Source organism: Scyliorhinus torazame, chromosome 12 (assembly GCF_047496885.1).
Source record: "Scyliorhinus torazame isolate Kashiwa2021f chromosome 12, sScyTor2.1, whole genome shotgun sequence".
In the NCBI taxonomy this organism is placed as follows: Eukaryota; Metazoa; Chordata; class Chondrichthyes; order Carcharhiniformes; family Scyliorhinidae; genus Scyliorhinus; species Scyliorhinus torazame.
Window position 1 is genome coordinate 201,101,325 of NC_092718.1, and position 22,525 is coordinate 201,123,849.

Below are 22,525 nucleotides of genomic sequence, written 5' to 3' on the forward strand. Positions count from 1 at the left end.
TGATCCGGAAGACTGCTTCTTTAGGCCTCTTTTGAATGCGCGCTCTGCCAACCCATTTGAAGCCGGGTGGTAAGGGGCAGTGCGGATATGGCGTATGCCGTTCATCTTCGTGAACCTCGCAAACGCCTCACTCGTTAATGGAGTGCCGTTATCCGTGACCAGCACCTCGGGGAGGCCATGCGTACTAAAAGACAACGCATCTTTTCAATTGTTGCGCAGGACGTTGTCCCTTGCATCTTATGCACCTCTAGCCATTTAGACTGGGCGTCAATTAATAGAAGGAACATGGATCCTTGAAAAGGACCTGCGAAATCTGCATGCAAGCGTGCCCAAGGCCGCCCTGGCCATTCCCAGTGATGTCGGGGCACGGCCGGCGGAAGCTTCTGATGCTCCTGGCAAATGGAGCAGTTTTGGGCCACCTTCTCAATGTCTGTGTCGAGGCCTGGCCACCAGACATAACTCCGGGCCAACATTTTCATTTTTAAAAAAAAATATATTTTATTAAAGTTTTTCGATCAAAAAGAATTTTCCATTTTTACAACTTTGTAACAAAATGTACAATGACCGTTACTTAAACAATATATTAAACTAACAACAAGTGCAGAAAAAGAACAAGAAAAGAGAAAAAATAATACTGAAAAAATAAATATAAACAACTAGGATGGAAAGAAAAAAAAAACCCAAACACCGAATACACCCTCCACCCTTCCCCCCCTGGGTTGCTGCTGCTGTCTTTCCTGTTTTCCCTTATCGCTCTGCGAGATAGTCAAGGAACGGTTGCCACCGCCTGGTGAATCCTTGAGCCGAACCTCTTAGTGCGTATTTTATTCGCTCCAATTTTATAAACCCTGCCATGTCGTTTATCCAGGCCTCCACGCCCGGGGGTTTGGCTTCTTTCCACATAAGTAGAATCCTTCACCGGGCTACTAGGGACGCAAAGGCCAAAACATCGGCCTCTCTCGCCTCCTGCACTCCCGGCTCTTCTGCAACCCCAAATATAGCCAACCCCCAGCCTGGTTCGACCCGGACCCCCACCACCTTTGAGATCACTCTTGCCACACCCACCCAGAACCCATGCAATACCGGACATGACCAAAACATGTGAGTGTGGTTCGCCGGGCTTCCCGCGCACCTCCCGCACCTATCCTCCACTCCAAAAAATCTACTCAGCCTTGCTCCCGTCATATGCGCCCTGTGTAGAACCTTGAATTGGATCAGGCTAAGCCTGGCACACGAGGACGAGGAATTTACCCTACTTAGGACATCTGCCCACAGCCCCTCCTCAATCTCTTCCCCAGCTCCTCCTCCCATTTACCCTTCAGCTCCTCTACCATCGTCTCCCCCTCGTCTCTCATTTCCCTGTATATAATCGGACACTTTACCTTCACCGACCCATGCCCCCGAAATCACTCTGTCCTGGATCCCTTGCGCCGTGAGCTGCGGAAATTCTCTCACCTGTTGCCTCGCAAATGCCCTCACTTGCATATATCGGAAGGCATTCCCAGGTGGCAACCCGTATTTTTCTACTAATGCTCCCAAACTCGCGAACGTCCCGTCCAAGAACAAGTCCTTCAACTTCCCAATTCCGCCCAGATTGGAATCCACCATCTATCCTCCCCGGAACGAACCTGGTTCCTTATCGGGGACCACACCGAGGCACCCGTCACTCCCCTATGTCGTCTCCACTGCCCCCAAATCTTCAAAGTCACCCCCACTACTGGGTTTGTGGTGTATTTTTTCGGGGGGAACGGTAACGGCGCTGTCGCCAGTGCTTTTAAACTTGTTCCCTTACAGGACGCCATCTCCAGCCTTTTCCACGCCGCCCCTTCTTCTTCCCTCATCCACTTACATATCATGGACACGTTGGCGGCCCAATAATAGTCACTCAGACTCGGCAGTGCCAGTCCCCCTCTGTCCCTACTGCGCTGCAGGAACCCCCTCTTTACCCTCGGGATCTTTCCAGCCCACACAAAGCTCATAATACTCCTGTCCACTTTCTTGAAAAAGGCCTTTGTAATCAGTATGGGGAGGCACTGAAACACGAAAAGAAACCTCGGGAGGACCACCATTTTAACCGCCTGTACTCTGCCCGCCAATGACAGGGGCACCATGTCCCACCTCTTAAAGTCCTCCTCCATCTGCTCTACCAGTCGCGTCAAGTTAAGCCTTTGCAAGGTTCCCCAGTTCCTGGCCACCTGGATCCCTAGATATCGAAAATCCCTTGCTACTCTCCTCAGCGGCAGATCGTCTATCCCCCTGCCCTGTTCCCCGTGGTGCATCACAAAAAGTTCACTCTTTCCCATATTCAATTTATATCCCGAGAACTCTCCAAACTCCCTGAGAGTCTGCAGTATCTCTGGCATCCTCTCCACTGGGTCCGCCACATATAGCAGCAAATTATCCGCATATAATGACACCCGATGTTCCTCTCCTCCTCTGAGCACCAACCTCCACTTCTTAGAGCCCCTCAGCGCTATGACCAATCGCTCGATTGCCAACGCGAACAGTAACGGGCACAGGGGGCACCCCTGTCTTGTGCTCCTAGTAATCGGAAATAGTCGGATCGTTGCCTGTTTGTAACCACGCTTGCCACCGGGGCCCCGTACAGGAGCTGAACCCATCTGATGAACCCCTCTCCAAATCCAAATCTCTTCAGTACCTCCCACAGGTAGTCCCACTCCACTCTATCAAATGCCTTCTCTGCATCCATCGCCACCACTATCTCCGCCTCCCCTTCTGGTGGGGGCATCATTATCACCCCCAACAACCTTCGTATATTGGCATTCAATTGCCTCCCTTTAACAAACCCTGTCTGGTCATCATGTACCACCCCTGGGACACAGTCCTCTACCCTTGTCGCCATCACTTTGGCTAGTAACTTGGCATCTACATTTAGGAGGGAGATGGGCCTGTATGACCTGCACTGCAGCGGGTCTTTGTCTCGTTTCAGGATCAACGATATCGTCGCCTCCGACATTGTCGGGGGTAGTGTCCCCCTTTCCTTAGCCTCATTGAAGGTTCTCGTCAGGAGTGGGGCCAGCAGGTCCACATATTTCCTGTAAAATTCCACCGGGAACCCATCTCGTCCCGGGGCCTTTCCTGCCTGCATGTTCCCAATTCCTTTAATCACCTCCTCCACCTCAATCTGCGCTCCCAAACCTGCCACCTCCTGCTCCTCAACCCTCGGGAACTCCAGCTGGTCCAGGAAGTGTATCATTCCCTCTTTCCCCTCTGGGGGTTGGGACTTATACAGCCTCTCATAAAATGACTTAAACACCCCGTTCACCCTCCCCGCTCTCTGCTCCATCCTTCCCTCCCCGTCCCTAACTCCTCCGATCTCTCTCGCCGCCCCCCTCTTCCTAAGTTGTTGGGCCAGCAATCGGCTCGCCTTTTCCCCATATTCGTATTGTATTCCCTGTGCCTTCCTCCACTGCGTCTCCGCCTTACCCGTGGTCAGCAGGTCAAACTCCGTCTGTAGTCTCCGTCTTTCCCTGTATAGCCCTTCATCCGGGGCCTCCGCATATTGCCTATCCACCCTCAGAATCTCCCCAATCAGTCTCTCCCTTTCTTTACCCTCTTGTTTCCCCCTGTGGGCTCTTATGGAAATCAGCTCCCCCTTAACCACCGCCTTCAGCGCCTCCCATACTACTCCCACCTGGACCGCTCCATCATCATTGACCTCTAGGTATCTTTCAATATATCCCCTCACCCTTCCACATACCCCTTCGTCTGCCAACAGTCCCATGTCTAATCTCCAAAGTTGGCGCTGCTCCTTCTCCTCTCCTAGATCCAGATCCACCCAATGTGGGGCGTGATCTGAAACGGCTATAGCCGAATATTCCGTTCCTACCACTTTCGGGATCAGCGCCCTTCCTAGGATAAAAAAGTCTATCCGGGAGTATACTTTATGGACGTGGGAGAAGAAGGAAAACTCTTTACACCTCGGTCTAGCAAATCTCCAGGGATCTACTCCTCCCATCTGCTCCATAAACCCCTTAAGCACCTTGGCCGCTGCCGGCCTCCTCCCGGTCCTAGATCTGGACCGGTCCAGCCCTGGGTCCAGCACCGTGTTGAAGTCCCCCCCCATTACCAAATTTCCCATCTCTAGGTCCGGGATGCGCCCCAACATACGCTTCATAAAACCCGAGTCATCCCAGTTCGGGGCATATACGTTCACCAGCACCACCGCCTCACCTTGCAATCTGCCACTCACCATCACGTACCTGCCCCCACTGTCCACCACTATGGTCTTAGCCTCAAACGATACCTGTTTCCCCACCAGTATTGCCACCCCTCTATTTTTCGTATCTAAGCCTGAGTGGAATACCTGTCCCACCCATCCTTTCCTTAATCTGACCTGATCCGCCAATTTCAAGTGCGTCTCCTGAAGCATAACTACATCCGCCTTCAGTCTCTTTAGGTGCGCAATTACCCTTGCCCTCTTAATCGGCCCATTCAGCCCTCTCACGTTCCACGTGATCAACCGGGTTGGGGGGCCCTTTACCCGCCCCCGCGCCCCCCCCCCCATCGTCGACTAGCCATCCCCTTTTTTAAACCAGCTCCTCACCCAGGTCCCACGCACCCGTTTGTCCCCCAGACGACGCCCTCCCGTCCCGACCATCCCATCCCGTATCAGTTCCCCCTTACCCTCACCAGCAGCAACCCAGTTAGTCCCCCCCCCCCCCCCCTGCTAGATTCCCTTCTAGCTTGATTGCTCCCCCCATATTGCTTCCGGGAGTCAGCAAACTCTGGCTGACCTCTGCTTCCCCCGTTTACCCTTGGCCTCCCTGCGTGTGAGGCCCCCTTCCTTCCTGCGCCCACTTTTCCCGCCGCAATTTCCATAGCGCAGGAAAAAAAACCGCGCTTCCCTCTCGGCCCCGCCCCTAGTGACGCAGCTCCCTCTCCCCTTCCCTGTCCCCTTCCCCACCGGTGCCTACATTTCTTCGTCGTCGTCCCCCCCCCCCCAGGGGGGGGGAGAAAAAATTCTCCCGTCTTAACATTTTTACAGATAAACCCTCCCCCTCTCCCCCCTTTGCATTTCTTTGCCACCAGCTCGCTACTTCTTTCCAAACATCAATTCCTCAAATCTAGTCCAACTTCTCTTCTTGAATAAATGTCCACGCCTCCTCTGCCGTCGCAAAGTAGTGCTGTTTGCCCTGGTGTGTAACCCACAGTCTTGCCGGCTGCAGCATTCCAAATTTTACTTTCTTCTTGTGGAGCACCGCCTTGGCTCGATTGAAACTCGCCCTCCTTCTCGCCACCTCCGCACTCCAATCTTGATACATGCGGATCACCGCGTTCTCCCACCTGCTACTCCGTGTCTTCTTAGCCCATCTCAGGACCATCTCCCTGTCCTTGTAGCGGTGGAACCTCACCACTATTGCTCGCGGTATTTCCCCTGCCTTTGGTCTTCTCACGAGGACCCGGTATGCTCCCTCCACTTCCAGGGGGCCCGTCGGGGCCTCAGCTCCCATTAAAGTATGGAGCATCGTACTCACATACGCCCCAACATCAGCTCCCTCTTTCCTTTCGGGAAGACCCAAAATCCTTAGATTCTTCCTCCTCGAGCTATTTTCCAGGGCTTCCAGCCTTTCTATGCACCTCTTATGTAGTGCCTCGTGCGTCTCCGTCTTCACCACCAAGCCCTGTATCTCGTCTTCATTCTCGGCTGCCTTTGCCTTCACTCCACGGAGCTCCATCACCTGGGTCTTTTGCGTCTCCTTCAATCCCTCAATCGGCAGCAACATCGGCGCCAGCACCTCCTTCTTGAGCTCCTCCACACATCGTCGGAGGAACTCCTGCTGTTCCGGGCCCCATACCATCTGGGCTCCCTCAGCCGCCATCTTGCTTCTCCCTTCTCTTCTCTGCCGTTGCTCCAGAGGATCCTCCGCAATCTGGCCACTACTATCGCTTCTTTCCATCCACACCCAGGGGGACTCCTTCCTTTGTCGCCTCACACTGGGTTTGGCCGTAATAAATTTCCGTTGGGGCTCCCGATAAGAGCCCAAAAGTCCGTTGAAATGGGAGGTGCCGAAACGTGCGGCTTAGCTGGTCATCGCCGCAACCGGAAGTCAACATTTCATTTTGGTCACACCTGGATGCCCATTGTGCAAGTCTGTTAGTATCAGCTCCTACCCTTTTTCCGGGACAATCACACGCGTCCCCCACAAGAGGATGCCGTCTTCCACGCTGAATTCTGACAGCTTGGAGGAAAATGCCCGCAACTCGCCTGGGAGCTGTCTATGCTGCCCACCATACAGGACTATGTGCCGAACCTTTGACAGGACTGGCTCCGTCTGGGTCCACACACGGATCTGTGATGCCGTGACAGGCAAGGTGTCCATAAAATTTAGGGTTGCAACCACCTCGTGGGGGTCGACATGGGGCCGGTCGATAAAGGCAATCGGCTCAGTGCGTCGGCATTTGCTATCTGCGTTCCTGGTTTGTGCTCCAGAGAATACTTGTATGCAGCAAGCAACAAAGCCCAGCGCTGGATCCGTGCGGAAGCAATGGGCGGTATTGGCTTATCCTCTCTGAAAAGTCCCAGCAGAGGCTTATGATCAGTCACGATAGTGAAATGGCGGCCATACACGTACTGGTGGAAGCGTTTCACCGCAAAAACCACTGCCAGGCCCTCCTTCTCAATCTGCACGTACTTTTTCTCCACTGCAGTCAATGTGCGGGAGGCGAAAGCTATCGGTCGCTCGGCCCCGTTCTCCATCTTGTGGGACAGGACGGCCCCAATACCATACGGGGATGCATCACATGTGACGAACAAAGGCTTTCCAGGATCATAGTGGGTTAGTAACCCAGACGACGACAATTGTTGCTTTACCCGCCGGAAAGTGGTTTCTTGCGGCTGACCCCAAACCCAGGTGTGATTTTTCTTTAGCAGAAGGTGCAACGGGGCCAGCGTAGTTGCCAGATTGGGGAGGAACTTCCCGTAATAGTTTACGAGACCGAGAAAAGAACGAAGATGCGAAGTGTCAGTCAGGGCGGGGGCTTGTTGAATCGCACGCACCTTCTCTGCGACGGGGCGCAAACCTTCGCGGTCCACCTGATAACCCAGGTAGACTACTTTCTTTGCCTGAAATACGCACTTTGTGCGACGTAAACGGACTCCAGCCTCCAAAAAGCGTCTAACGACATCCTCCAGATTTTCCAAATGTTCCTGCTCCGACGTCCCTGTAATCAAAACGTCATCTAAGTAGACAGCAACACGTGGTAAACCTCTCAAAATGCCCTCCATAACACGTTGAAAAATAGCACAGGCAGAGGATACTCCAAAAGGCAACCGTGTATATTCATACAGGCCCCGGTGTGTATTAATCGTTACATATGGTCGGGAGGCAGGTTCCAGCTCCAACTGCAGGTAGGCATGACTCTTATCTAATTTTGTGAGCGAGAGCCCACCTGCAAGCTTCGCGTAGAGATCCTCTATGCGAGGCATTGGATATCGGTCGAGTCGGGAAGCCGTATTCACTGTAAGTTTATAGTCGCCACACAAGCGAACTGTGGCATCTGGCTTCATTACAGGTACAATTGGTGCTGCCCAGTCAGCAAAACGGACGGACTGATAATACCCAAACTCTCCAAACGAGTGAGCTCCCCTTCTACCTTCTCGAGCAAGGCGAAAGGCAACGTGCGCGCCCGGAAATAGCGCGGCGTGGCTCCTGGTTTGACTTGGATACGGGCTACGACCCCTTTTATTTTCCCCAAACCAGGCTGGAATACATCTGGGTATCGTCCTGGCACCTCAGTCAACCCTTCAGAAACTTTTTGGAGGACGTGCTGCCATTGCAACCGCAAATGGCGCAACCAGTCCCGACCCAACAGGCTGGGCCCATGGCCGCGCACCACGATAAGTGGGAAACGCCCCTACTGGCGTCCATAAACAGCAGGGGTCATTGTAGTTTCTGCAATGTCCAGTGGTTCCCCCATGTAGGTGGCCAACCTGGCCTGTGAATCGGTTAATGTAAGGGTCTGTATACCCTGCTTGATGCGGTCGAATGTCCTCTGGGCGATCACGGAGACCACTGCGCCAGTGTCCAACTCCATCTCAAGCGGGTGACCATTGACCCGTACTGTCACCTTAATGGGGGCCACACGGGGAGCTGCCACACAATGCAGCTGCAGGCAGTCGTCCTCCGTCTCCATGTCCTCAGGAGTAGTCGCCGCAGGTTCATCCACATGGAAGGTACGGCCCCTGAGCTGGTCCTAGTTACGGCCACTGGGCTGGTCCCAGTTTCGGTCGGAACGACGGCGCCTCTGGCGCCCCCAGGACCGGCGTCCGCGACGGGGTCGGCGCCTACAAGTTTGACACTGACATGGCTCCTCATCCATTGGTTCTGGAGAAGGCTCCCTTCGGGGAGGAATGGCCACTGGCGTCGGTCTGGACATCGCCTCGCCCAAGGTACCGCAGGAGCGCGGGGGGACGTTTTCGGACGGAAGGGGTTGCGCCCCAAGGCATGCACTTCCATTCCCTGTAGCTCCTGCACTCCTCGTTCTGCGCTCTCTCGGGACAATACTATTTGAATTGCCTGTTGAAAAGTCAATGTTGGCTCAGCTAACAACTTTCTCTGGGTGGCCGCATTGTTAATACTGCAAACCAAACAGTCGCGTAACATTTCTGACAAGGTCTCACCATAGTCACAGTACTCCGCAATCCTGAGTAGCCTGGATAGAAAATTGGCAAGGGATTCTCCAGGGGTCCTCTCAGCAGTATTAAACCGGTAACGCTGGACTATCGTGGACGGGGTTGGGTTAAAATGTTGCCCCACTATATTCACAAGTCCATCAAACGTTTTGGTGTCCGGCGCAGCTGGGTACGTAAGGCTCCTAATCACCCCAAACGTATGCGGGCCGCAGGCGGTGAGCAATATGACCACCTGGCGCTCGTTTTCGGAAATAGTAACGCATCCGTTGTGCATACTGGTTCCAGCTTTCCAGCGCAGCATCAAAAACATCCAAACGTCCGTACAGAGGCATGGTATAATAGAAAACAACTTCCAACCTGTATCCAACAAAAATCCAGGGAGGTGCCTTCAGCAGTGTAGACAGCTATTCACTTTAACCCTCGTCGCCAGTTTTGTAAGGGCCACGAAGAATCCAGCACGAGTCTAAGGATTCAAAGTAATAACATTTATTTACAATAACATATATATATATATATATATATATATATATATATATATAAATAAATATAGCAGCAGCAACTTCCCTTGCTGCACACCTTCCTGCTGGTTCCTAAACTGGCCAGCTGTATTTATACTTGGAGTTTACTAATGGTTTCTCCGCCCCCCTCATTGGGGAAGCTCATACTCCCACAGGATTCTGGGATTGTCATTAGTCCCCAGCCAATGGTAAGCAGGCAGGTTATAACAGTTTATTAGCTGGGTTAGGCTCCTATATAGAGCCACGGTGGTGAGTGTGGTTACGACTCGGCGGAGGTCGGAGTATTTCCGACTGTATCAAGGGATGAGGCAGGGGTGCCCCCTGTCCCCCCTGTTGTTTGCATTAGCAAATGAACCTTTGGCCATGGCATTAAGGGAGTCCAGGAAATGGAGGGAGCTGGTCCGAGGGGGGGAGGAGCATCGAGTGTCGCTGTATGCAGACGACCTGTTGCTGTATGTGGCGGATCCAGTGGAGGGGATGGTGGAGGTCATGCAGATTCTAAGGGAGCTTGGGGACTTTTCGGGCTATAAGCTCAATGTAGGGAAAAGTGAGCTCTTCATGGTGCATCCAGGGGACCAGGGAAGAGGGATAGACGACCTACCGTTGAGGGCGGAAAAGAGCTTTCGGTACTTGGGGATCCAGGTAGCTAGGAGCTGGGGGGCCCTACTCAAACTTAATTTGACGCGGCTGGTGGAGCAGATGGAGGAGGACTTCAAACGATGGGACATGTTGCCACTCTCGCTGGCGGGCAGAGTACAGTCGGTTAATATGGTGGTCCTCCCGAGGTTTCTTTTTGTATTCCAGTGCCTTCCAATTGTGATCACCAAGGCCTTTTTTAAGAGGGTAGGCAGGAGCATTATGGGTTTTGTGTGGGCGAATAAGACCCCGAGGGTAAGGAGGGGGTTTCTGGAGCGTAGTAGAGATAGAGGAGGGCTGGCGTTGCCCAACCTGGGTGGCTACTACTGGGCAGCCAATGTGGCGATGATCCGTAAGTGGGTGATGGAGGGAGAGGGGGCGGCATGGAAGAGGTTGGAGATGGCGTCCTGCAAAGGAACGAGCCTGGGGGCGCTGGTGACGGCACCGCTGCCGCTCTCGCCGACAAGGTACACTACAAGTCCGGTGGTGGTGGCAACGCTAAAGATCTGGGGCCTGTGGAGATGACACAGGGGTGCGATGGGAGCCTCGGTGTGGTCCCCGATCAGGGGTAACCATCGGTTTGTCCCAGGAAGGATGGACGGGGGGTTTCAGAGTTGGCATCGGGCAGGGATTATAAGAATGGGGGACCTGTTCATTGATGGGATGTTTGCGAGCCTAGGGGCGCTGGAGGAGAAATTTGGGCTACCCCCGGGAAACGCGTTCAGGTACATGCAAGTGAGGGCGTTGGTGAGGCGACAGGCGAGGGAATTTCCGTTGCTCCCGGCACAGGGGATTCAAGACAGCGTGATTTCTGGTGTATGGGTCAGAGAGGGCAAGGTGTCGGCGATATACCAGGAGATGAAAGAAGAGGGGGAGGCTTTGGTAGAGGAGCTGAAGGGTAAATGGGAGGAGGAGCTGGGGGAGGAGATTGAGGAGGGTTTGTGGGCTGATGCCCTGAGTAGGGTGAATTCTTCTTCCTCATGTGCCAGGCTTAGCCTGATACAGTTCAAGGTTATTCACAGAGCGCATAATGAAGTTCGGTCAGCAGCTGCAGCAGCAACCCGGGGTGGGAGGGGGTGGGGGTTTCCTGGGGGCACTTGAGCAAGAAAATACATAAATGTTCAGGAAAGTTGATATGTGCGGGAGGAATCCAATGTACAAAGTTCTGTAGTATGTCGATTTGATATGTTTATGTCTTGCTGTGCGACTTTTCTTTTTGTTACGGGGGGGGGGTTTGTATGGTTGAAAATGTTGTTGAAAAATTCTTAATAAACATCTTTTTTTTTAAAAAAGATGTACGTTGCAATCCACGTTAATCTTAAAATCTGTGTGTATTTGTTAAGAGGGAGTAGAGTATTTTTAATTTAAAAAATTCTTGTTAAAACTAATTAGAGATGACTCTTCCTCCACGTTTTATTAAAAATACAGTAAAAGTTGCAGTCTTTTGAGCCAGTATTCCATCCTGCGATCTCCCATCCAGTTATTTATTTTTTTAAATATAAATTTAGTGTACCCAATTCATTTTTTTCCAATTAAGGGGCAATTTAGTGTGTTCAATCCACCTAGCTTGCTCATCTTTGGGTTGTCGGGGCGAAACCCACGCAAACACGGGGAGAATGTGCAAACTCCATACGGACAGTGACCCAGAACCGGGATCAAACCTGGGACCTCAGCGCCGTGAGGCAACAGGGCTAACCCACCGTGCTGCCCCCTCCCATCCAGTTGTAACATCAACTGGGATCGTAACAGATTATATCTTGGAAAGAAATTGGAAGTTTTATTTCCTCAAATTCAGAAACAAATGAGTATTTATCATATGACAAGCCCAAAAAAGGGAACAATTCACTGGAAATTTATAAAAATTGCTAATGATCCCTCTCTGTGTAGTCTTTTCTATATGTTAAATCCTCTTCCATTCAGCTATTTTTAAAGCTAAGGTTTCAGGTTTTCTATCGACCATTTGTTATGACCAGCCCCAGGTGAGGATCCCCAAAGATTACTGATCTGAGTGAGACCCATTGATATGTCACCGTCCAGCTGGGCCGACCCATCCATATGTCACAGTCCGGCTGGGATACGCCCTACAAACTTGAGTGAGATGGGTTTGGCATCAGAGGTTTTGGTTCCCTTTCCCTTGGATACCTTTTCCAGACCCAATAGTTATGTTTATAAAGGAGCCAATTCAACCAGGCTTTCTCAAGTTAAGATGGAGTAAGTTCATTAACTACTAAAAGGTAAGGAGAAATGATAAAACACATGAATCCATAATCAAACAGATTAGAGATAAGAATTGAGTTCAGTAGTAAAAATAAATCTTTTAAGAAAGATATGTGGAACAATCCTGAGTTGCGAGGAGTAAATGATGGTGCATTGTGGCGTTACGATTGTTTTCAATGTAGTTGGCTTTTGCTGGTGAACATTTGGATTCTTTGGTACAGGCGTGCTGTGGTTTCGTAGAGATTTCAGTTCTTTTCCAGCTGCGATCCTTCTGTTGGCTTATTGATTTTCACAGGAAGAGAGCAAGTTTTAAGTATTCCTGCAAAAGCTGGCTATCTTTGCAGGGGCCCTGCCTCAGCTGTTGTATTCTCTTCAGTGTGGCAAAGTTTCTCCCAACACACCACACAGACAGACAAAACAGTACAGACTGGTAGCAAGCATGCTTAAAATCCCCAGACATGTGTACTTCAAGTGGGCTAGAATGTACTAGCCTGTCTAAACCATTATACTCAGGGCCTTTGCGATGGGAGAACCATTATGTCTCTTTGACCTTTGCAGGGATGGTAATCAGTCTTTGGATACTTTACAAGAACTTTGTCTGGAACCATAGTGAGGAGTTCCATTGATCCTTAGGGACCCCCCACCCCGCGTAGCCATTCCTATCAGTGGCTATGGTCTATTTAAAAATCCAATATTTCCTTGTATAATTCTAGGACTTTTCTTCTTTGTCAAAACACCCTCAAATAGCCTGCTGCTGTTCGTGTGACTGGCAAGGCTGTTAATTATTACCCATCCCTAGTTGTCCTGAACTTGGTTTGTCAGACCAATTTTAAAAAATCATCTGTGGGATGTGAATGTTGTTGGAATGTTGCCAGCATTTGTTTCCCATCTCTAATTACCCTTGAAAAGTTGGTAATTCTGCAATGTATGTGGTATAGATGCACACAGAGGGTTCAGATGAAAGTTCAGGTTTTTGATCTCATGTTATTGAAGGAATGGTATGAATCCAAATCAGGATGGTACTTGTGGCTTGGAGGGCAACTTGTGGTGTTCCCACATGTCTACTGCCCTTGTAAAGATTGTATTGTCCCTCGACCTTGTGCCATTAACTAATAGGAACAGACTTTCTTTGTCTAGCTTATCTTAAAATGTTATTATCTTTTACACCATTTCAAATCTCTCCTCAACCTCCTTTGCTGCAAGGAGAATAACCCCAACTTATCCAACTTTTTTTAAAATTTAGAGTACCCAATTCATTTTTTCCAATTAAGGGGCAATTTAGCATGGTCAATCCACCTACCTTGCCCATCTTTGGGTTGTGGGGGCGAAACCCACGCAAACACGAGGAGAATGTGCAAACTCCACACGGACAGTGACCCAGAGCCGGGATCGAACCTGGGACCTCGGCGTGAGACTGCAGTGCTACCACTGCGCCAAACTTCTCCAACTTAATCTTGTAGCTAACTTCATGCCTGGAACCATTCTGATGAATCCCTTTTGTACCCTCAAGAATATTAATATCCTTCCTAATGTGTGGTGACCAGAATGTTCACAGTACTCTGGCTGTGGCGCAATCAAAGCTTTATAAATGCTCAGCATGACTTCCCTGCTTTTGTACTCCCTTTTGCTGGGCAGCACCTGTCGCTTGTATGCCTGACACTATCCGAAGCAACTATTTTACTTGGCACTCTGGTGCAGCAGGAAACTTATTGGAGGACAAAGAAACAAAGCTTCTCCGATGGGCTTAAAAGTACCCGCCAACTCATGGGAGCTCCTGGCTTATAACTGACCAAATTTAAGAAGGTTCAGGTGAGAAAGCACTGATCACAGGGAGAGACTTCTTTGCAAACACGCAGAAATGAAGCTGAGACATCAGAGAGAGTGCAGAAACCTCCAAATAACTCATCTGCCCAACCCTTCAAGTACCACCTGCTCTGAATGTGGCAGAGTCTGCATTGGACTTAACAACCATCTTAGAACCCATCAAATTGGAGTGGAAGCAAATCATCCTCGATCTTGATGGACTGCCTAAGAAAGAGAAAAAACCCAATCCCTCTTTATGAAGCCCGTTACATTTACTAACTGCTCTCTCAATATGTTCTACCTCCTTCAAAGATCAATTCACATGGACACTTTGCGGTAGTCACCACTGTTGTATTATTTTGTATATATGGGTATTACGGTAAGGCCCCTGTACTACAGGTACGGGGGTAGATCCCTGCCTGCTGGCGGAGTATTAATGTGTGTGCTCTCCGAACAGCAGCCTTTTTGTAAGCTGCTGCAGGAGGCCACACATCCCTGTGTAATAAAGCCTGGATTACATTCTACTCTCGTCTCGTCGTAATTGATAGTGCATCACACTTTAAGTAAGTTTAGCTAAAATAATTTTATTGTTCCAACCTTCTCTTGACTCCTGTAACCTGAGCACACAATTTGGCCTGATGTTTTAATGCAGTACTGATGCAATACTGTACTGTTGGGAGGTGTTATTTTTCAGACGAGATATTAAACCAAAGTCCTTTGGCTCTGTCAGCTGAACTTCAAAATTCCATGGCTCGATTTGGAGAGGAATTGTGTGTCTCACATTTTTGAAGTATGATGTCTTACATATGCTTTTGATTTTGTACTCTTGATTGATACATGCTGAACACAGCACTTCTTATTGTCATTCAGTATAGTGATAGTGTTAAAAACCCCATTGATGTTAACTGCGAGCGTATCCCAAATCCCAGAAGGGAAACTTGGATACTGGGTCTCTGTTTATTTTGCAAACTGGCACAAAGATGGAAGAGATGAAAACTAGCGAGGAAAGGTCCAGCCTTGTAATCCTTCAAATAAAAAATATTTATTAAACTGTAGAACACTCAACAAGAAAGTTTACAATACAGAACAAAAATGATAATTAACTAAAATAATGGCTCGACACACTGTATACTTAAATTAACCCCGTTCCAAATCTATCTACTTTCTTGGCATCCAATAAATAACGTCCCAAAGATTTTAACACTGACCAAATCCAACAATAATGATGACATACGACGTGTATCTATCATTGGGAAACTTTTCTTCTGGTTGAACGTAGCAGACCTAACATCTAAAACAGTGGGATTCAGGTCAAAAGCTTGCTTTAGGAAGAGCTTGGCTTCCAGATGGGTGAGACTGTGATCTTGGTTGTCAGTCAGCAGTTCTCTAGTACAGGATGAACCCTGTCACTGGTACATGGTTTATCGCTCTTGATCTAGTCTTATCTGAACAACTAGTCTTAGAACTCACTCAGCATGTAAATGCAACATTTAGTCATGTGACATGGACAAGTTGAGTGAGTGGGCAAATGAATACCAGATACAGCATAGTTTGGATAAATGTGAGGTTATCCACTTTGGTAGCAGAAAAACAGGAAGAAAGGGCAGCGCAGTGGTTAGCACTGCTGCCTCACGGCGCCGAGGTCCCAGGTTCGATCCGGCTCTGGGTCACTGTCCATGTGGAGTTTGAACATTCTCCCCGTGTTTGCGTGGGTTTTGCCCCCACAACCCAAAGATGTGCAGGCTAGGTGGATTGGCCACACTAAATTGCCCCTTAATTGGAAAAAATAATAATTGGGTACTCTAAATTTATTTATTTCTAAATGGGAAGGCAGATTATTATCTGAATGGCCATAAATTAGGAGAGGGGAATGTGCAACAAGACCTGGGTGTCCTCACACCAGTCGCTGAAGGTAAGCATGCAGGTGCAGCAGGCAGTAAAGAAGGTAAATGGTATGTTGGCCTTCATAGCAAGAGGTTTAGAGTACTGGAGCGGGGATGTTTTGCTGCAATTACATAGGGCCTTGCTGAGGCCATACCTGAAATGTTGTATGCAGTTTTGGTTTTATCTGAGGAAGGATGTTCTTGCTATAGAGAGAGTGCAGCAAAGATTTGCCAGACTGATTCCTGAAATGACATGACATGGTCAGGATTGTATTTGCTGGAGTTCAGAAGAATGATGGAGGATCTCATAGAAGCCTATAAGATTCTAACAGGACTAGACAGAGTAGATGCAAGAAGAATGTTCCCGATGATCGGGGTGACAAAAATGAGAAATTCCTTCATGCAGAGAGTGGTCAGCCTGTGGAATCCGCTACCACAGAAAGAAGTTGAGGCCAAGAAGCAGTTAGATATAGCACTTGGGGCGAAGCGTTCATAGGATATGGGGGGGTGGGGGGTGGAGACTAGATCAGGCTAATGGGTTGGATGATCAGCCATGATCATAATGAACGGCGGAGCAGACTTGAAGGACAAAATGGCCCCTCCTGCTCCCATTTTCTATATTTCTATTTCTCCTTTTGTACTCCTACCTTCTGTATTTTTAACTCCTGCAATTCTATGCCCTATTCTCCACCTCAATTAAGTAAATATCGCTTCACCCTGCTGCTAGGTTAATCTGCATTTCAGAAGCCTTCAGCACATCTGAGTTCCTATCCATTTCCCTTTATCCAATTCTTTCGTCTTTATTTTATCCCAACCTGTTGACAATATTTAAATCCTAAACATGGATAGACTTTTTCTATAAGGAGAGGTTACATTTAGAACTAAAGTGGCTATGCATAATCAAAATTGAGATACATCATAAAAATCAAAATAACCAAGATGTCAACTGCTAGAACTCTTGGAACATACATAAAATAGTTGCACTTTCATCTGATTGAGAGTGTAAATGAAGATTGGGTCCAGGTAAATGCCTTCTTAGTGCTAATTGCAGTTAGAGTTTTTGATAAGTGATTAATTTCTTGTTAGTCAAACAAAGTGCAGCATTCATTCTATTTGAAGTGAGATTATACATTTTGAATTTTTGCTAAAGTTCACATTGCCTGATTAAAAGCTGCCACTTAATCATCTTGCACTTCATACATACAAAAATGCAGCTAAGTAGAATTATAATTCCTACAGTGCAGAAGGAGGCCATTGGACGCACCAAGTGCGCACTGGCCCTCTTAAAGAGCACCCTACCCAGGCCCACTCCCCTGTCCAATCTTCATGACTCCACCTAACCTCCACATCTCTGGACACTATGGGGGAATTTAGCATGGCCATTCCACCTAACCTGCACTTCTTTGGACCGTGAGAAGAACCCAGAGCACCCCCACACAGGTACAGAGAAAAAGTGCAAACTCCACACAGGCAGTCACCCAAGGCCGGCATTGAAGCCGGGTGCCTGGCGCTGTGAGGCAGCACTGCTAACCACTGTGCCACCATGCTGCCCTATATCAAGTAATTGATGTAGCAGTAATAACAAATTGATAGATTTACATCGCTCTTTTCTATGTTACAGGTTTTCAACACGACCAGATGTAGCAACTATTGAACCTGTATATCAGAATGATTCTGAATGTTCCAATACTGCATTGATATCTATTCGCTCAACTCAGCCTACTCGCCTCACCAGCATAATCATAGCTGAGGAAACAGGTATGTTTCATTGTGTTATTTTGATTTATTTAAACGCTGACAGGAATTTAAACATACAACTGGGAAGACCGCAATGCATTTAGTGTTTGAAGGAACAGGTTTTTGAAATCCCCCGGTCATTAAATCTAGAACAGTCTTTTTCAAACTTTTTTGCCCGTGATCCTTTTTTACCAACCAGCCAACGTTCGCGACCTACGCCGGCCGACCTTTGTGACATAGATGCTCGAACTTCATAAATAATTTTTTTGTTTACCTATAATGTGACATGTGAGCCTGCTTTGTTCTCATGATCTCACTTGCTTTGTCATTCCATGTTACATTTCTGCTAAGGTCTTTAGCTGATGATTTAAGTTCTCACTGCATCCTTACAAAAAAAATCAAGAGGATTGTCCTCAAACTCACCATGCTTAGTCTTCAAATGCTTTTGAAGTTTTGGGGGCTTAATCGTTCATTTGCCAGTGCTTCCCTGCACATAACGCATATGAGCTTTGCATCCTTATTTGTATTGGCACAATTAATAAAACCATACCTCAAGAAATCATCTTTATACTGCTTCGTTTCCGATTTCAGCTTCTTAATGGGTTGTTCATCAGAGGCCCTGGAGCTCACACCAGCACTGCTTTGTCCTGCCGTGGAGTCTCCTCAGAAGCTCTCTCCAGCTGATTCAGTTGTGAGATCTTGGCCTGTTTGTATCTCTGGCCATCTCTTCCTTATTACAAACTGATCCATCTTCAGTTCTTCCAATACTTCTGTTGTTTGCTTGCTGGCAGCTACAAAATGGAGGAATTTCTCCTCCAGGACTTTGCGGCCAGTGACGTCAGTGTGTGTGCCTGGCGTGTGACTTGCTGTCTGCCGCCACTTCTGGTGGGAAGACTCTGCTGTTTTTGAAAAGAAATTTGGTCCTGGGACAGCTGCTGAACTCAGGAGGCGATGGTACTGGGACAGCGTGATGACGTAAGGGCGAGACAGCACTGGGATAGCGCGCTGACGTCAGGAGGTTGTAGTCTACCACGCTGTGCACTGCTGGATCTGCCTGAGGGGGCATGCATGCGTATGGCATTCTCTTTTTTGTTTAAACAGCAAATGGCCTCCAATGAGTTTTATTTGTAGACTGATAACTTATAATACACCATTATAATGACAGAATTGCAGAGGCGTCAAACATTCACACAGATTTCACATGCTGGTGCTTAAATTCCACTGCCCCTGCCCCAGAGGAGAACCACACATAATTTCTTGACTATGATTGCTGCTGGTGTCTTCTTCTTGGATCTCAGTTTTAAGAACAAACAAATTGCTGCAATTCCTGTTTATGTAGCTATCACATACTCCCTCTGCCCTGTGATGGTGTAGGCATTGACGTTCTTGTGGAAGCCAGTGAACTGGGGCTGACTACCAGCATAGTGACCCGCCAATCTCACCCCTCACACAAACCTCACTCGGCCATTCTCTGCGTCCTTCACAAGCCCCGAGCTCCAACAGTCCACTGCCGGAGGCACCACTCACACCGCCTCCTGTTGGTCAGCAGGCAATTAGACGTTGGATGTGATGTTAGGAAAGTTTTTTTAAAAATAATTTTTATTGAGGTTTTCACAAAATATCAAAAACAGAATGAAAAAGGAACCCAATAGAATTAAATACAGAACAAAATCAAACAACCCCCGTACCCCCTTCCCCCTTATACAAAAATAATAAATTAACACCCCGAATTAACACAAAGCAAACATAGCAGATATATACACCCCCTCAGATCCCCCAGTGTAAAACAAAAATAAAATAGAACCCCCACCCCCCCCGGGTTGCAGCTGCTGCTGACCATCGTCTACCGTTCTGCCAGGAAGTCCAAGAACGGTTGGCACCGCCTGAAGAACCCTTGTACCGATCCCCTTAAGGCGAATTTCACCCTCTCCAATTTAATAAACCCCGCCATATCGTTGATCCAGGATTCCACGCTTGGGGGCCTCGCATTGTTCCACTGAAGAAGAATCCTTCGCTGGGCTACCAGGGACGCAAAGGCCAGAATACTGGCCTCTTTCGCCTCCTGCACTTGCAACCCCAAATATTGCGAGCCCCCAGCCCGGTTTGACCCTGGATCCTACCACCCCCGACACCGTCCTCGCTACGCTTTTCCAAAATTCCTCCAGCGCTGGGCATGCCCAGAACATATGTGTGTGATTTGCTGGGCTCCCTGAGCACCTAACACACCTGTCCTCACCCCCAAGAACCGGCTCATCCTTGTCCCGGTCATGTGTGCCCTGTGCAGCACCTTAAACTGTATGAAGCTGAGCCTCGCGCACGAAGAGGAATAGTTCACCCTCCCAAGGGCATCTTCCCACGTCCCCTCCTCGATCTCCTCTCCCAACTCCTCCTCCCACTTACCTTTCAACTCCACACCGGGGCCGCCTCCTCCTCCTGCATCACCTGGTAAGTTGCCGAGATCCTCCCCTCTCCAACCCAACCCCCCCGAGAGCACCCTGTCCTGTACTGTGTGTGGCAGCAGCCGTGGGAATTCCACCACTTGCCGCCTGGCAAATGCCCTTACCTGTAAATATCTAAAGGTGTTCCCCGGGGGGAGCCCATACTTCTCCTCCGGCTCACCCAGGCTCGCGAACTTCCCATCCACAAACAGGTCCCCCAACCTTCTTATCCCTGCCCTGTGCCACCCCGAAAACCCTCCATCTATTATCCCTGGGACAAACCGGTGGTTCCCCCGTATTGGGGTCCACACAGAGGCCCCAACTTTCCCCCCTGTGCCGCCTCCACTGCCCCCAGATTTTGAGGGTAGCCGCCACTACTGGGCTCATGTTATACCTCATTGGAGGGAGCGGCAGCGGCGCCGTTGCCAGCGCCTCCAGTCTCGTACCTTCACAAGACGCCGTCTCCAGCCTCTTCCATGCAGCCCCCTCCCCCTCCATCACCCCCTTGCGCACCATCGCCGCATTGGCGGCCCAGTAGTACCCACAGAGGTTGGGCAGTGCCAGCCACCCCCATCCCTACTCCGCTCCAGGAACACCCTTCTCACCCTCGGAGTCCCTCGCGCCCACACAAACCCCATTATGCTCCTGTTGACCCAGCTAAAGAAGGCCTTCGGGATAAAAATGGGGAGGCACTGGAACAGGAACAAAAACCTTGGGAGCACCGTCATCTGAACTGACTGCACCCTACCCGCCAGGGACAGCGGCAACGCGTCCCACCTCTTGAACTCCTCCTCCATTTGCTCCACCAGCCTCGTGAAATTAAATCTATGCAGGGCCCCCCAGCTCCTGGCCAACTGGAACCCCAAATACCTGAAGCTCCTCTCCGCCCTTTTTAGTGGGAGCTCGCCAATCCCCCTCTCCTGGTCCCCTGGGTGAACCACGAACAACTCGCTCTTCCCCATATTGAGCTTGTACCCTGAGAAATCCCCGAACTCCCTGAGGATCTTCATTACCTCCGACATTCCCCCCACCGGGTCCGCCACAGATAGCAGCAAGTCGTCCGCATAGAGCGACACCCTATGCTCCTCCCCACCCCGCACCAACCTCCTCCAGTTCCTCGACTCCCTCAGTGCCATAGCCAGGGTTCAATCGCCAGTGCGAAGAGCAGGGGGGACAGGGGACACCCCTGCCTAGTTCCTCGATGCAACCAAAAGTACTCAGACCTTCTCTTGTTCGTGGCCACACTCGCCATCGGTACCTCGTACAACAGCCTAACCCACCTGACAAACCCCTCCCCAAACCCGAACTTCTTCACCTCCCACAAGTATCCCCACTCTACCCTATCGGAGGCCTTCTCAGCGTCCATCGCCACCACTATCTCCACCTCCCCCTCCCTCGCCGGCATCATAGTGATGTTCAGGAGCCTCCGCACATTCGTGTTCAACTGCCTCCCCTTCACGAACCCCATCTGGTCTTCGTGGATCACCTGCGGCACACAATCCTCACATTTCGTGGCTAAGACCTTCGCCAGCACCTTGGCATCTACGTTTAACAATGAAATCGGCCTGTAAGACCCACACTGCATGGGATCCTTGTCCCGCTTCAGGATCAAGGAGATCAGTGCCCGGGACATCGTCGGGGGCAAAGCCCCCCCTCCCTTGCCTCATTGAAGGTCCTAACTAGCAGCGGGCCCAACAGGTCCACATATTTCTTGTAGAATTCGACCGGGAAACCGTCCGGCCCCGGTGCCTTCCCCACCTGCATGCTCCCTATCCCTTTGGCCAGCTCCTCCAGCCCAATCGCGGTCCCCAATCCGGCCACCAATCCCTCCTCCACCTTCGGAATCCTCAATTGGTCCAGAAAGCGGCCCATCCCTCCCTCCTCCAGTGGGGGCTCGGACCGATACAGTTCCTCATAAAAGTCCCTGAAGACCCCATTGATGCCAACCCCACTCCGCATCAAACTCCCTCCCCTATCCTTAACTCCCCCGATCTCCCTAGCTGCGTCCCGCTTCTGAAGCTGATGCGCCAGCATCCGACTTGCCTTTTCCCCATACTCATAAATCGCCCCCTGGGCCTTCCTCCACTGCGCCTCTGCCTTTCTGGTGGTCAACAGGTCGAATTCGGCCTGGAGGCTACGCCTCTCCCTCAACAGTCCCTCCTCCGGCACCTCCGCATACCTCCTGTCTACCCTCACCATCTCCCCCATCAGCCTCTCCTTCTGCTCTTTCCTCTCCTTGTGGGCCCTAATGGAGATCATCTCTCCCCTAACCACCGCCTTCAGCGCCTCCCATACCATCCCCACTCGGATCTCCCCGTTATCGTTGGCCTCCAGGTATTTCTCTATGCTTCCTCGGACCTGCTCACTCACCTCCTCGTCCGCCAACAGCCCCACCTCCAAGCGCCACAACGGGCGCTGGTCCCTCTCCTCCCCCAGCTCTAGGTCTACCCAATGCGGGGCGTGATCCGAAATGGCTATCGCCGAGTACTCGGTATCCTCTACTCTCGCTATCAGCGCCCTACTCATAATAAAAAAGTCGATCCGGGAATAGGCCTTATGAACATGCGAGAAGAATGAAAATTCCCTAGCCCCCGGCCTTGCAAATCGCCATGGGTCCACCCCTCCCATCTGGTCCAT

General features: G+C 50.0%; 1 protein-coding gene across 1 annotated transcript in view; it reads left to right on the forward strand.

Annotated features, from left to right (window-relative positions):
- LOC140387123 (nuclear pore membrane glycoprotein 210-like) overlaps window positions 1-22,525 on the forward strand; it is a 227,860-nt gene that overhangs the window by 10,596 nt on the left and 194,739 nt on the right. Inside the window, exon 2 of the mRNA XM_072470134.1 lies at window positions 17,335-17,471. Within this exon, the coding sequence (XP_072326235.1) occupies window positions 17,335-17,471 (137 nt within the window). The remainder of the gene's footprint in view (window positions 1-17,334; window positions 17,472-22,525) is intronic.